Source organism: Sminthopsis crassicaudata, chromosome 1 (assembly GCF_048593235.1).
Source record: "Sminthopsis crassicaudata isolate SCR6 chromosome 1, ASM4859323v1, whole genome shotgun sequence".
NCBI classification, from domain to species: Eukaryota; Metazoa; Chordata; class Mammalia; order Dasyuromorphia; family Dasyuridae; genus Sminthopsis; species Sminthopsis crassicaudata.
The window spans coordinates 62,514,781-62,529,859 of record NC_133617.1 but is presented as its reverse complement, the minus strand read 5'-3'; the positions used below and the strand labels follow the sequence as shown (position 1 = coordinate 62,529,859).

Here is a 15,079-nt window from a genome sequence, read left to right as displayed (position 1 = left end):
ACCTGCTGACCATGTTCCTCCTCCCCTTTCCCCACTCCCTGGCAGACGCTTCAGTAGCGTCGATCCAACCACTCGGGGCCACAGCGACTCGGAGGCTGGCCGGGGCTGGCCAACCCGCCACCACTATTCCTTTGAGAACAGGCCATCCCTAGACCTGTCAGATAGGTGGGTCCTTTCCCTGTTGTGAGCTTCATGCCCCGTTCAGTGCTGTGGTCTGGTTCTTGTGGGCTGGGGCAGGCCGATACCGCTGGCCAATCACTCCTAGTCCATATAACTCTCTCTCTTTGGTGAGTCGGAGGGACCATTCTCCAGATATCAGCAGAATAAATGCCATTTAAAGCAGATCTTTCTTCCATGTACTCTTTATAAGGAGACCCTCTCTCCTGAGTTCATGGGATCCCTCCAGTCCCCTTCCTCCCTTTATAGGAAAAATTAAGTTTCATAGAGTTGCAGCTCCCACAATGGGAAAGGAAGTAATATGTTCCAATCCCAAACCTCAAGGAAGGTGAAGTAGTTCTGAACCTATGAGACCAGAGAGTTTCAGGGGTTTGGACAGTCACATACCTAAAGTGGTGGCTGTGATTGGGTAGAAAAGGAAAGCTAGTGCCTCATTCCCAGAGAAGTGTGTTCTTCTTCCTACTTATATATGATGGTGATGATGATGATGATGATGACCCTAATCTACATCAAGGTCATTTTCAATGTTGTCTTGCTTGGGAGCTACACACAGCCCTAGGAAAGGGGGCAAGTTATATATTATTTTCCTCTTTCTCAGATAGAGAAAACTCAAGCTCAGAGACAAGACACACCTTAACTAGTCAAGATTATACCTTCATTCAGTTATAGAGTTAGGACTAGAACGCAAGTGTTCCAGCTTCTGGCCCAGAGCCTTGGGAATCATGGGGGGCAGAATGTTTGAAGTGGCTCCTGAGAGCTTTCTACACCAGCCAGATATATCAATGGATGTGGTATCGGCCTCCCCCACACTGTCCCTGTCCTTGTCTGCATGGTGCGCTTCTCTGTCCCCCTTTGGGGCCTTCTTCTTTTTGTCCTTTGGATTTGTTCACTTGTGTCTGTTTTGGATTTGTTTGCTGTGAGGGTAAGGGAGGAAGAAGGGAAGATGGGGGGGGAACATAAGGTGGATAGAAGGAAGAGATTCTGGACATATTCTTAATCTGGTTGGCCATTGATCTTTGAGATCTCTAGGAATGGAGGAAGGCAAAGGGATTCTGGGAAACAAAGATGTAGAAATAAATTTGGGGGCAAAATGGTAGACGATGATGGACGAGGGTAGCACCATGCCCATCTAGACTCCAGAGGGAGTCAACATTGCCCACTTTAATACTTTCCACATACTTAGTCAGATTTTAAAGAAAGTGTTCTTTTACTTTAAAATAGTGTGTTCTTAGTCACCTGGCTGAAGAATAAGGCCTAGGGACAGATGCCAGTAACTTCTTATGACCTGGATTTGAACTCCTTGAGCTATGGTATTGGCATCCAGGACATTTTTGCTCTGATGAGAGAGAAAGAAATGAAATATGGGTAACAGAGCTTACATTATTTGTATTGGGTTTTTATACTTCCTGTGGAAAAGGACATTTTTCTATATAGTTTCTTACCAAAGTTCCATAGGGTAGACAGAGCAGGGATTATTCTTCTGGGTATATTTATTTAAAGAGGAAAAGCCTTACTCTTTGTCCCACAGCTGGCCAGTACCACAGCTAGGGCCTAAAAAAAGGGCTCTGGACTTTCAGATCTGATATTTTTCTACTACCTGCTAAGAGTTCCAAGACTTTGGGTTAGATGAGTACTCTCTATGAAAATGAATAACCCTTTCCACTGAAGTCTACCCAGTGCTCAAGACTAGAAGGAAAGGGCACAGGGACTTCTGAATTAGAGGCAACTGTACTTTTAACATTATCTGTATCTCCTCTCTTCCTACTCCCAACCCTTTCACCACACAGCCCAACTGGTAGCAGCCGTTATGCCTCCTCGGGGGAACTGAGCCAGGGCAGCTCCCAGCTGAGTGAGGACTTTGATCCGGATGACCAGAGCTTGCAGGGCTCTGAAATAGATGAAGAGAGAGACCGAGACTCTTACCACTCCTGCCACAGCTCAGTGAGCTATCACAAAGACTCCCCACATTGGGATCAGAATGAAGAGGAGGAGGAAGAGGACTTGGAAGAGGAGGAGGAAGAGGACTTGGAAGAGGAAGACCTAGAAGAAGACTTGGAAGATCTGGAGGATGAAGAGCTGAGGCAGGAAGGCTATAGTGAGAATGAAGAAGAATACTCTAAGGAGGAAAGCTACCCACCAGCTGCACCCACCACCTCAGAAAGAGAGGAAAAACCCTCTCCAGTATCTACTGAAGTCCCAGAAGTGGCCAAGATGCCGCCAGAACCAGCAGGAGCAGAGGAAGTGCCTGGGGCAGAGCGAGCACCTGAGCCGGAACCTCCAAAGCTGGAAGAGAGGTAAAGGAAGCAAGATGCCTAGATGCAGGGAGTAGGGAAAGAGGAACAAGAGCCAAGTGGGCTCAGAGTCAAGTCCTGGGCTCTGGACTATACAGAGTACTGGGCAATATAGCTGTAGACCCAGGAAACTATCAGAGAGGCCCAAGCTGCTTGGATTCTCTACTGTTGGCCAATTTTTCTCCAAATGGGAACTTGAGGTCTGACCCCCATCTCACCAGGGAACCCCAAACAGACAGCTATACTGATGCATAGGAGACTCTAGAGCTGTAAACACTGGAGACCCAGAGGGAAACTTAAATGCTGGCCCTGGGGTGGGGCCAATCTGTTACAGGGCTCGGGAAGATGAAGAAGGACAAGACTCCATGTCCAGAGCTAAGGCCAACTGGCTACGAGTATTCAACAAAGTCCGAATGCAGCTTCAGGAGGTGAGTATTCCTTGTGAAGGGACCAGCCCAGCTAGGCAGAGACCAAGAGCACCAGTGTTGCAAGGCTGCAGTGGGTCTACATTGGCTTGGGAAGTTTCCAAGTTTGCAAGGCTAGATATGGTGATTTGAGATTTGGGGTTAGGGTGGAGGTGAAGATTAATATCAAGATTAGATTTGGGGGGGCAGCTAGGTGGCACAGTGGATAGAGCACCAGCCTTGAATTCAGGAGGACCTGAGTTCAAATCTGGTCTACACTTAACACTTCCTAGCTGTGTGACCCTGGGCAAGTCACTTAACCCCAGCCTCAGGGGAAAAAAAAAAAAAAAAAAAAAGATTAGATTTGGGGTCAGGATTGAGGTCATGATGAGGGTCAATATTGGCCTTTCAATTCAAGTTATGTTCAGGATTAGAGTTTAAGGTAGACTTGTTTTAAGGTTAGTACCAAGAATTGGCTTGGGTTCATGATCAGGGTTGAGGTTAGCAGGCAACGAGGTGGTACAGTGGGTAGAGTGCCAGGCCTGGAGTCAGGAAGATTCATCTTTGTGAGTTTGAAACCAATCTCAGAAACTTCCTAGCTGTGACCCTGGGCAAGTTACTTAACCCTATTTGCCTCAGTTTCCTAAAACCTGTAAAATGAGCTAAAGAAGGAAATGGCAAACCAGTATCTTTGTCAAGAAAATCCTAAATGAGGTCATGAAGAGTTGAATCCAACTAAACAATAAGAACATTGTTAAAATTTTCATTAGGTTCAAGGTTAGATCTAAGATTAGGATAGAATTTATGATCGGGGCCAAGACTGAGTTAAGTGTATTACATTTAGCACAATCAGGATTAAGGTGAGGTCATCTATGGTCAAGACTAATGTTAACATAAAGAACTATGGGTGAGCAAATTGAGCATGGGAGTTAGGAATAAATGGGTAGGTAGGACTGGGTTCTGGGATGGGAGTCAGAGGGGAGGAAGGAGCTGGGCTGCATTGGGTTGGGAATGTGCCTCCAGTGCCCCTTTGCTTCCTCAATGATCTCCACTGAATCCCCTGTCCTCCCATTGTCTGGCTGTAGCCACCCGCCTTCACCCCTATCCACCATCATTTCTTTTTTTGTTTGCCTTTGCCTGCCCTTCGGGTCCTTTCATGCTTTTCAGTTGCTCATCACCATCACTGCCCTCATGCCCTGTGAGCACCATTGGCACAGGTAGGTGTGTGCCCACCCTCAGGGTCCCTGATGGACACCAGAGCAGCAGGAGGGGGAAAAAGGCACGGTCTAGGAGATGGGCAGGGATCCCAAGAAAGCAGCTGATCTTTTTCCTCTGCCCTCAGCGCCTTTTCTTACCTGGCATAGCTTGCTAGGCTCCACAACAGGCTGTTTTGGTTCAGGGATATAGGGGAGACAAATTAAAGTTCTGTCAAGATACATCAGACACTGAGATCCTTCCACTCTCATCTAGGCACAGTGAGTGTGGAAACTTGCTCTGATTAAAGCCTCTAAAATAACAATTATCTTTAATCATTTCTATAGCATTTTCCCAAAGTGAACCAATATGCAAGTATCAACCTCATTATACAGTTGAGAAGGGGCAAATGAAGGACTTGTCCAAAGTCACATTAAGAGATGATGACTGAGTCAGAATGGAAGTTCTCCTCCCTATAACTCACCTGATCTCTCAGGAATAGGATGGATCTTGGGGTGGTTCAGAGCCTCCTGCAGCATTAACCCCATTAACGTTCCCTAATACATTGACATTAACTCTCTGCCCCATCCCAGGGACCCTTGATCTCAATAGATTAAGGTCTACTGATCAGAGGTCAGACTGGACAGATGAAAGTTAAGAGAGATTGGATTGATGGCCAGGAAGCCCTGAGGGGAAGAGATCAGGACAGCAGAGATATTCCTCTCAAATCTCAGACTATGGAGCTCTAAGAGGGGTGCTGAGCTCCAGGGTCTGGGAGGGACCATGGAGGCTTTGCTTCCCTGAGGAAGCCCAGGCTGGGACAAGAACCAGGATTCTAGAGACTCAGATTAATCTGATATCCATTTGTGAGTTGGAGGAGGAGGGTGGAAGGAATGGTGTCTGCCCTTTGGACAAAATGTCACAGAGTTGTGATTATCCCTCAGGCCCGAGGAGAAGGAGACATGTCTAACTCACTTTGGTTCAAAGGCGGGTGAGTAGTTAAACACAGCCCCTTCAAGTCCAAATTGCTCCCTTCCCCCTTCCCCCGGCACTACCAGAGATGAACTTCCTATTTCGGGAGGGCAGAGCAAGGACTCAGGTCTGTAGGTCGTTGGGTGTTAGAGATCCCTGAAGCATCATACCCTCCTTCCTTGGCATTTGGAGGTCCCAAGATAAGCCAAGGAGAGCCACAGACATGAGCAGTGCTCAGGGGAAGTATTTATTTTCTCATCCCCAGGCCTGGCGGTGGTCTCATCATCATAGACAGCATGCCGGACATTCGCAAAAGAAAACCGATTCCCCTTGTGAGTGACTTGGTGAGTAAACAGCATTTTCTTCTCCCCAAATCCTGATCTGTCTCTGGGGCTGGTCCCGGAAATCCACTTGGTTCTGTCTCCTTTTTCTTCCAGAGACTGAGAAATCTACATCACACTTAATTCCTAATGTATCATCTCTCTCTCTTTTTTTCCCCCTCCAACCCCATGTATAATATTAGTAACATTAACAACAACAACAATAATAATAACAAGCCACTGACACTTACTATCTATGAGACTTTGAGACTTAGTCACTTTACTGGACTCAACTGCAAAATATACATAATAACAATAACTGCTTCACAGAGTTATTATGTTGCTTTGATAATCTTAAAGTGCTATATAAACGCAGCTACTAGTATCTTCATTTTATTTCCATGTTGATGAAACCAAGACCCGTGACTTCCATCAGGGCCAAAGACCACGGAGAGTATATCCCCCAAAAGGGCCAGTGATGATAGAAAGGGCTTCAACCTCTGAAAATCAGCTGAAGGTTCTGGGAATGAGGAAGACTAGAGGCAGAGAGCATGATAGTTTCATTCAAACATTTGAAGATCTGGCACTTGGCGGGAGAATTAGATTTGTTCAGATTGAGCACATAGCACAAAGTAGGTGCTTATTAAATGCTTGTCAACTTGACTAGCCAAGGAGGAGATATCTTTAGCTAAAGTCGACAAGCATTTAGTGAGCACTTACTGTGTTCTGGACACTCTGGTAAGTATTGGAGATACAAAGAGAGAGCCATCTCTGCTTACAAAGAGTTCACAATCTAATGAGGGAGGAGGGAGGAACAACATACAAACAACTATTTGGGAATGAGCATGGGTTCTGTCCACCAGGAAGCTCCCTCTTTCCTTCTCCATTCACTCTGAATCTGGCTCTTGGTTTTCTCTTCCTGTCCCCTTCCCTCCCCTACATGCTTCACTGAGTTGCATATCCGAGTATCCAGCCCCATGACTTGGCCAACTAGAGCATATTTCCCATTCAGTACATTCCCAGAAAGCCCTGAGGGGAATTCTGGCTTTGGGAAAGGGAGGAGTAACCATTATAACTCACAGCATATACATCTGTGCAATGGAAGCAGGATGGTGGGGAGCTGAGGCTTCCTGTTCTGTCTTTTCTAAACCCTTCCCAACCCCTCCCTGGAACACATCCAGAAACTCTGGCTCTTTTGCTTCCTGTAAATTTCCAGTATAAGTGCCCAGAGGCTGCATGCAATGGTAGAAAGTGCTAGACTAAGGTTCAGATCTTATCTGCATTACTGCCTATCTGTGCAACTTTGAACAAGCCATGACACCTCTGTGGGCCTCAGTTTCCTCAAGTATCAAATGTAGGATTTGGATTTCCTGCTCTCAAAGGTCTCTTTCATCCTATGACTAGCTTCCTATCCCTATCCTTGGTTACTGCTTTTCCCTTAAGATTAACAGCATACATTACTCACATTAAATATTTGAAACAATAGTCAGTGTCTTCCTTACCTCCTCCCCCCCCCCCTTGGAGAGTTCGTTTCCCCTTTCTATAGAATAAGGAAAGATCACACTGGAAAGAGTCTTAGAATTCTTCCTCATTTTACAGAGGAGGAGGATGAAGTCTGGAGAGGATCCTTATTCCTATTTCCAGACCACATCATATAGTCAGGGCTGTTATTGGGCTGGGAGGAACAAAAGGGTAGAATCAGGCATTTTCCCATCTGTCAAGACCTCATTCCTTTCCTTTCTTTTCTCAGATGGGTACTAATTTCCCAAAGCTCTCTCCCCATCCTGGTCCTAATACTCTGCATCCCTTATCACCTGGGTACCATTTTAGTGTTTGTGACTGGTGGGAGCTGTAACCCACTGTTGTAACCCAGGGAGGAGTAGATTTCTGGTGACTGGGCCATTCCTCGCCAGCCAAATGTTGGCCTTTCTCCCATAGCATTTCCAAAGAAAGCATTTCAGAGCAGGGCTTTCATGGACCAGGGCAGATACTAAATGGCATAGTGTGTGTGAGTATTTGCATGTAAGGGAATGAGGAAGTTGGGGAAAGGCTCTCTGAAGCTAACACCATTTGTTTCCTTTTCTCCTGCTGCCTTGGCTATTCAGGCAATGGTAAGTGACTACCAGAGTTTCCTTCCCAATGATCCTACTCTCAAACACTCTCAACAGTTCTCCCTGCCTCTCCTGCCTCCTGCCCATCTTCCCTAGGATATTTCAATATCCCCAAAAGCATATGCCCACTATTATCTGGGGGAACTGACTTGCCTATGAGGATGGGTCCCTGCCACAGCTATCAGCCAATAAATGGGGGAAGTACAGGAGACCTTTACCAGGGTCCATGATCCCAATGTGTGACTAGTGATTTCAAGTGAAGATTGATGTTTCTGATTCTGTGGCTGGTGATTTCATTCCATGACTGGTTAGGCTAACAATCACCTTGACTAGGGGTTCTGATCTATAGCTAATTCCTTTCACCTTTGGCTTTCCTCTTTTAGTCCTTGGTCCAGTCCCGGAAAGCTGGAATCACCTCTGCACTGGCCTCCAGCACCTTAAACAATGAAGAGCTAGTAAGTGGGCATGGATGATGGGATATTGTAGGGTGATGGGCCCCCATTAAGAATCTGGGATTTTCCAGCTGGTGCTCTGGCCCTGAGGATGGGAAAAGCAAAATAGAGAATAATCTTCAAATCAAGAAGCATTTATAAGCACCTACTATGTGTCAGGTACTGTGCTAGTAAGTTCTGAGGATATAGAGAATGACAAAAGACATTCCCTTTTCTTAATGAGCTCATTAATGAGGGAAGCAACCATGTAAACAATTTCATGTAAACAGGATACATGTAGAATAAATTGAAGAAATTCTAGGAGGGAAATCACTAGCCTTAAAGGGAATCAGGAGGAGCTTCCTACCAAAGTTTGAATTTTAGCCAGAGGTCAGGAAAACCTAGGGGCTGTGATGAGAAGTTGAAGTAGTTTCTGGCATGGGTGATATGCAATAAAAAATTACTGGAGTCCAAAGATCGAATGTTTGTGCAAGAAATAGCAAAGAGGTCAATGTTACCGAATTATAAGAAGGGGCCAGCTTATAAAGAGATTTAATAACCAAAGAAAAAATATATTTGGATCCAAGAGGATACTAGAGAGTCATTGCAATTTACCAAATAAGATTTAGAGGCAGGCAGAGGTTGATGTGACATGGTCAGACTTATGTTTTAGGAAGATCTCTTTGATATTTGAAGGGAGGATAGGAGACAGGAGGAAGAGACTGGAATCAAGCAGAACAATCACAAGGCTAGAAGAGTTCAGGTGTAAGATGATGAAGACTTTCACCCTTAGGGCACTGACAGCAGTCAGAGGGTGTATATTTGGAGAGATGTTATGAAGGCAGAACTTGGCAACTGATTGGATATAGGAATGGGGCAGGGGTGAAAGAATAAAGGAATAAAGGAGAACAGGTTGCAAGCTAGGGTGACTGGGGGGGTCATCATCTCAAGAGGAAAATTAGAAAGAAGATTTAGTAGGGTGATAGTGAGATCAGTTTTGGCTGAGCAAAGTATTACATTTAATATCTATCAGGCATCCTATTCAACAATCCTTCTGACAACTCCCCTGACCAGCACCTATTTTTCAATATTGTCTCCTTCCTAGGGATCAGATTTTCTTGCAGTTTTGGAAGGTACAGGCTGCAGGCAGGTGTAGACTCCTGGGGGCTAGCCTTCCTGGCTTTTTTTTTTTCTACATTTTAAAAGTTCCCTACCTTTTTTCAGTCTCCTAAGAAAATAGGAGAAGGAGAGATGTGCCACAGTCAGTCAAAAAGCATTTTAAGCGCCTATGAGGTACCATATACTGTGCTAACTGCCAGAGACACAAAAAAGGGCAAAAGCAATTATTTCTCCCTAGGAGCTTACATTTTAATGGGAGACAACATGCAAACAATGATGTACAAGCAAGGTTATATATAGGACAGATTGGTGATAAACTGAGGGGAAGTCACAGCAATGACATGGGGGGAATAGACTGGGAAATTTAATCAACATGTCTCTCTCCTCAGTCCCCTGATGTGCCTAACTCTGTGCTTTGCTGTCCTCAGGGAGCTCCAAAAGCTGGGTAGGAAATAAGACTCAGACCAGCAAAAAAAAAAAACAAACAAACAAACAAACAAAGGAACAGAGGTTCCCATGAGCCAAACAGATCCCTAGGACTGGAATATTTAGAAGGGGCTCCTTGTGAACTGGGATAGATGGGGAGAGCTCCCTGGAGGAAATAGGAATCTATCTGGGCCTTGAAAGGAGAATAAGAAATGGGCACAGAGAAAGAAGGATCAAGGTGTTTGTTAGACGTTATAGGAGGTGTTAGAAGGGGATCAGGATGAGGAAGGAACTGGAAACTATGTTATTATGAGGTTTAGCTAAAGGAACCAAGGATATTTAGCTTGGAGAATAAGAATTGGTGGGGGAGGGAGGCAGAGGGAGAATGTCAGGGGACATGCTCTCTCTTTTCAAGGATAACCAGCGGGTGTCCAAGTATTTGAAAAAGAAGAGGGATTAGTCATGTTCTGCTTGGCCCCAGAGGTCAGGACTACAAGTAATGGGGGCACACAGAAGGCAAGTTGCAGAAAGGCAGGTTTTTGGCAGTAGTAGGAAGAATTCAACAATTAGAGCCATCCAAAAATGGAATGGGGGATAATGCGTTTACTGTCAATGAAAGTCTTCAAGTGAAGGATGGGTGAACATTATGAGGAATATCCTGACATGAACGCCTGGTTAAGCTGGAGTTGAGTTAGATGACTTCCAAAGTCCTTTCTAGTATTCAAGTTGTGATTCTGTGTCAATATTAGGGGAGGGATGTAGCTGAAAGGGATGCCCTTGTTGTTTGGGGTCCCTGCCATGAGATTCCCTTGTCTCTGTCTCTTTCCAGAAAAACCATGTTTACAAGAAGACGCTTCAAGCCTTAATCTACCCCATCTCCTGCACAACCCCCCACAACTTCGAGGTGTGGACGGCCACCACACCCACCTACTGCTATGAGTGTGAGGGGCTTCTGTGGGGCATTGCTCGGCAGGGCATGAGATGTACCGAGTGTGGGGTCAAGTGTCATGAGAAGTGCCAGGACTTACTCAATGCTGACTGCCTGCAGCGTAAGGACAGACCCGATCTCGTCATGGGTGCAATCTCCCTAGACCTTCTCTCCCCTCCCCTCTAGGGCAGAAGTGGTCAGAAATGGCATTTCTCTGCCTCTTTCATAATCTTCCCCTAGTTGATTCAGGTCAACTCAGACATTAACAGTGCCAGCTTTCCTTATTATATTTCTTTTTCTTTTTCTGGACTTCAGCACCAGCTCCCCAGATCCTACAAAGGATTCTGAGTCCAAATACACAATCATCTCAGTTATTGTCCTGGTATAAGGCATAACAGACCCACCCAGCTCATATTCTGGGGATTTCAGTGGCTATGGGGAGCTGGGTATCTGAGGGCAGAGGAGTAGAAAGCAGGGATGTCAGTAACCAGGACTTAGCTGAAAATGGAGCAAGTATGGAAGTGACTACTAGCTATATGCAGGGTGATGGAGGCTCAGTCATGGCATTGGGAGCTCAGTGAAGGGAATAGGGACTTAGTATAGAGAATGAAAAACTCTGAGGGGAACGGGAATTCAGTAAGCAAGATAAAGGATAAGTGATAATCACTGAGGGAACGGAAGCTGCAGAAATAGTATGATACAATGAGAAAGAGTACTGAATCTGGAATCAGAGTTCAATTTGGGTTCAAACCGTGGCTTGCCTTTGACTCCCTGTCTGAATTTAATCAAGCCTCAATTTTCTCATCTGCAAAATGGGAGAATGGACCTATATGGACCCCGAGGTCCCTTCTAGTTCTTAATTTCATCTATGAGTGAAAGGGGGAAGGGCATCTAGATGAAGATGGGGAAACAGTGATAGGTGATTGGGGAGGGAATTGGGATTTAGTAAGGGAGTTGAAGGATCAGTGAAAGAGATGGATGCTCAATGAGGATTTAAATGCCTAATGTCCAAGAGTTCTTCTGCTAATACTCCAGGAGCTGCAGAGAAAAGCTCCAAGCATGGGGCTGAGGACCGAACACAGAACATCATTATGGTGCTTAAGGACCGCATGAAGATCCGGGAGCGGAATAAGCCTGAGATCTTTGAGCTGATCCAGGAGATCTTTGCAGTCTCCAAGACAACACATACACAACAGATGAAGGCTGTGAAACAGAGCGTCCTGGATGGGACATCCAAGTGGTCGGCAAAGATCAGTATCACTGGTGAGGTCCACCTGGGTGATGGGATGTGTGACCCCAGAGGCCTGGCACTGGGGTGGGTGCCCAAGGCTAGGTCCAGTTTATGGTGTACAGTAGTTAGCAGTGGCCTCTATGCCCTTTGCTAGTATTTCTTCTCAAATGGCTTACCCCTTTGCTATGCCTGCCCCAGATTTCCTCTGTAATCACCAGGCTCCAAACCACTTGCCAGGAAAAAAGAGAGTTTTTAGAGCTTCTGGGAATATCTTCTTGGCCCTCAAGTACTCAAATACTCAGTACTCAAGTCTTAGTGTTTTCTTGTCTAAGTTAAAGACTAGAGACAATTTATACAGTGCTTAGGATAATGTCTAGCAGATAGTAGATACTTAATAAATTCTTAATTTACTCTTGACTTACTCCTTTGAATGCCCTAGGAAATGTCCATGTCACCCTGTGTCCCAGCATCCCCTTAGTATCACCTTATGTTCTTGGTATTACTTAGGGCCATATTGCTTTTCCAATATATCATCAGTAGAATTTTGGGTATCTTGTCTCCAAGACTCCCTAGAGTTGCCTTGCTTAGTTCAGTATACTGTAAGGGCTTTCAAGTATGTATGGGTATATGTCCATATGGATGATGTGTGTGCAAGATTTTTTATATGTGTGTTTGTGTCTGTATCTGATCATGTGGTATGTATACATGAGGTTCTGTTGTCCATATGCATGCATGTATGTATGTATGTATGTATGTTATTATGCAAGTGTGCTAGAATTCATACCCCTGAATTGTGCACATGTATGCCTACATTTGTATGTGCATGTATAATGTGATCTGATATGTACATTTGCATGTGCTCACACATGTGTTTGTACATGCATGTGTGTGTTCCAGTGGTCTGTGCCCAGGGCCTTCAGGCAAAGGATAAAACCGGCTCCAGTGACCCCTATGTTACTGTCCAGGTTGGCAAGACGAAGAAACGGACTAAAACCATCTATGGGAATCTCAACCCTGTGTGGGAAGAGAACTTCCATTTGTAAGTGCCCTCACCTGGGGGTGTCTCCCACTGCTCAGGGAGGACCCATCTAGCCCTTGTATCCCTTCTTCCAGGGAGGTTCAGCCCCCTCCCTTCTCCTCCTTCCTCTCCTCCTCCCAGCTTCCCCTTAGTACAGATGACTGAGGCATGAACAGTTTCCCCTTTCCTCCATCTATTCCACAGTGAGTGCCATAATTCTTCAGACCGCATCAAGGTGCGTGTCTGGGATGAGGATGATGACATCAAATCTCGAGTTAAACAGAGGTTCAAGCGAGAGTCAGATGACTTTCTGGGCCAGACCATCATCGAAGTACGAACATTGAGCGGAGAGATGGATGTCTGGTACAACTTAGGTGAGTGCTTCCTGAGCTGCTCCTGGAAGGTTTGGGCACAGGGAGAGAGGCACAGTGCTGAATCTCAGAGACAAGGCTTTAGCCTTAAGGAAGTCTCCAGTTTGAGGAGAAAACATTTGGATAGGTCCCAATGATAGGAAAGAGATTAGAAAATAATATAGAGAGTCTTTACCCTTGGGTCTTTAATCTGATTGGAAAGATGAAAATACCATTAGATGCCAGTAATCTTCTGGTATTATTTCCTGTTTCCAGGTGACCTGTCCCTAAGTCATACATGGGATTAGATTGTCTCATGATGAAAACCAACAAGGTCTCTCTTCACTGATCCAGATCACTTTGGGGATCCTTTCTGACCTTCTGTCTCTTCTTTCTCTTGTTCCCAGACAAGCGGACAGACAAGTCAGCTGTGTCTGGAGCCATCCGATTACACATAAGTGTAGAAATCAAGGGTGAGGAGAAGGTGGCCCCATACCATGTCCAGTACACATGTCTGCATGAGGTGAGACCATCTCAGTGTCCCCCATTCTGCACTCTACCCTCTAATTCTTGCCCCTCCCTCTAATCCCTGTGCCCCTTCCTGGTCTTGGTCTTGGTCCTGTCCCCTCTTTCCACTGGTCTGATCTGTTCCTTCTCTTCCTCCTCAGAACCTGTTCCACTTTGTAACAGATGTGCAGAACAGTGGTGCTGTCCGGATCCCAGACGCAAAGGGTGATGATGCTTGGAAGGTCTATTATGATGAGACTGCCCAGGAAATTGTGGATGAATTTGCCATGCGCTATGGCGTCGAATCCATCTATCAAGCCATGACGTGAGACCAGCTGGGGGTAGAAGAGTGGGCTACTCTAGCAGTAGGATGGGCAATAGCCCCATGGTGGGGATGGGATGGATTTAGGACAGAGAGGATGATGAGATCAAAGTGACACCAGAGAGTATCAGTTGGGAAATGAGGTGTTATGGGAGTGAAGCAATTAAATCTCCATTGGTCATTCTTAAGTTTAGGGTGGCACTAGGGAAGTGGGAAGTTACCAGTTGCGTTAAAGGTAGAAGTCTGTCAGAATATAGTTGAGAGGAACTTGAAAAGACAAGGGTGTGGCCATGGGAAGGAAAACCAATCAGGAGAACATTATACTGGGAAGTAGAGAAGGGGAGGAAATGTCAAGGTTGGGATTTGGCAAAAGAATGTCAGTTAATGAGCAAGGTGAACCAGAGAGATGGATCTTTGAAAGACAAAGAGGAAGAAGGAACAAATAAGGAGACAGTGAGAGAAGGGACATAATATGATAGACAGAGAGACAGAGACAGACACATTGAGCAACAAAGAGACAGAAACTGAGGAGAGAGTTTTTTTTTTTTTTTAAACAAACTGTTAAGTGGAAGTTTTTTTTTTAATAATAGGGAAAACTTCATATAATTTTCAAGATGTTTCAAGATGATTAGTTTTTATATTTTTGACACATTCCTTTTTGTTGTATTATTTTTCTAACAAGCATTCATTGTTTCTCCTATTTCCCCACTGAACAATTTCTTTAAACTCTTATAACAAATATGTAAAGTCAGAAAACACATTGGCCATATTAAAAAAAAAAAGATGTCTCATTCTGAATTTGAGAAAAATATCCTTAATACTCAGAGACATAAATGAGACCCAGATTCAAGAGAAGAGGAGGAACATATAAGGACCATGATAAAGAGAAAGAAACATACAATATAATATTAACAGAAAGGACGTAGAGAGAAGACATAATCCAAATTGACAGTCCGAGGAGGGAACCAAAGAGGGAAAGAAGGAAGGAGAGAAAAAAAAGGAAGATAGGAAGGGAAGGAAGGAAGGAAGGAAGGAAGGAAGGAAGGAAGGAAGGAAGGAAGGAAGGAAGGAAGGAAAGAAGGAAAGAAGGAAGGAAGGAAAGAAGGAAAGAAGGAAGGAAGGAAGGAATAAAGGAAGGAAGGAATGGAGGGAAAGAGGCAGAGAGGGAGAGAGGGAGAAGGGAAGGAAAAGAAATAGGAAAGAGAAAGGGAAGGACAGAGGAAAGAGAGAAGGAAGAAAAGAAAGAAAAGGGAGGGAGAGAAGAAAGCATGGAAAAAG

The 15,079-nt window shown here is 45.0% G+C and overlaps 1 protein-coding gene across 7 annotated transcripts in view; it reads left to right on the top strand.

The window, feature by feature from the left end:
• Nucleotides 1-15,079, top strand: part of UNC13A (unc-13 homolog A) — an 87,396-nt gene that overhangs the window by 35,188 nt on the left and 37,129 nt on the right. For 4 of the 7 annotated variants that reach the window (XM_074307073.1, XM_074307079.1, XM_074307067.1 and 1 more), the window contains 12 exons: nt 46-165; nt 1,965-2,471; nt 2,803-2,896; nt 5,011-5,057; nt 5,304-5,382; nt 7,853-7,924; nt 10,275-10,494; nt 11,409-11,636; nt 12,502-12,643; nt 12,827-12,996; nt 13,380-13,495; nt 13,641-13,804. In XM_074307073.1, coding sequence (XP_074163174.1) covers nt 46-165; nt 1,965-2,471; nt 2,803-2,896; nt 5,011-5,057; nt 5,304-5,382; nt 7,853-7,924; nt 10,275-10,494; nt 11,409-11,636; nt 12,502-12,643; nt 12,827-12,996; nt 13,380-13,495; nt 13,641-13,804 — 1,959 coding nt within the window. Of the gene's footprint in view, nt 1-45; nt 166-1,964; nt 2,472-2,802; nt 2,897-3,046; nt 4,090-5,010; nt 5,058-5,303; nt 5,383-7,852; nt 7,925-10,274; nt 10,495-11,408; nt 11,637-12,501; nt 12,644-12,826; nt 12,997-13,379; nt 13,496-13,640; nt 13,805-15,079 lie in introns of those variants that run through there. The other 3 variants (XM_074307089.1, XM_074307112.1, XM_074307104.1) reach the window with 2 other exon arrangements.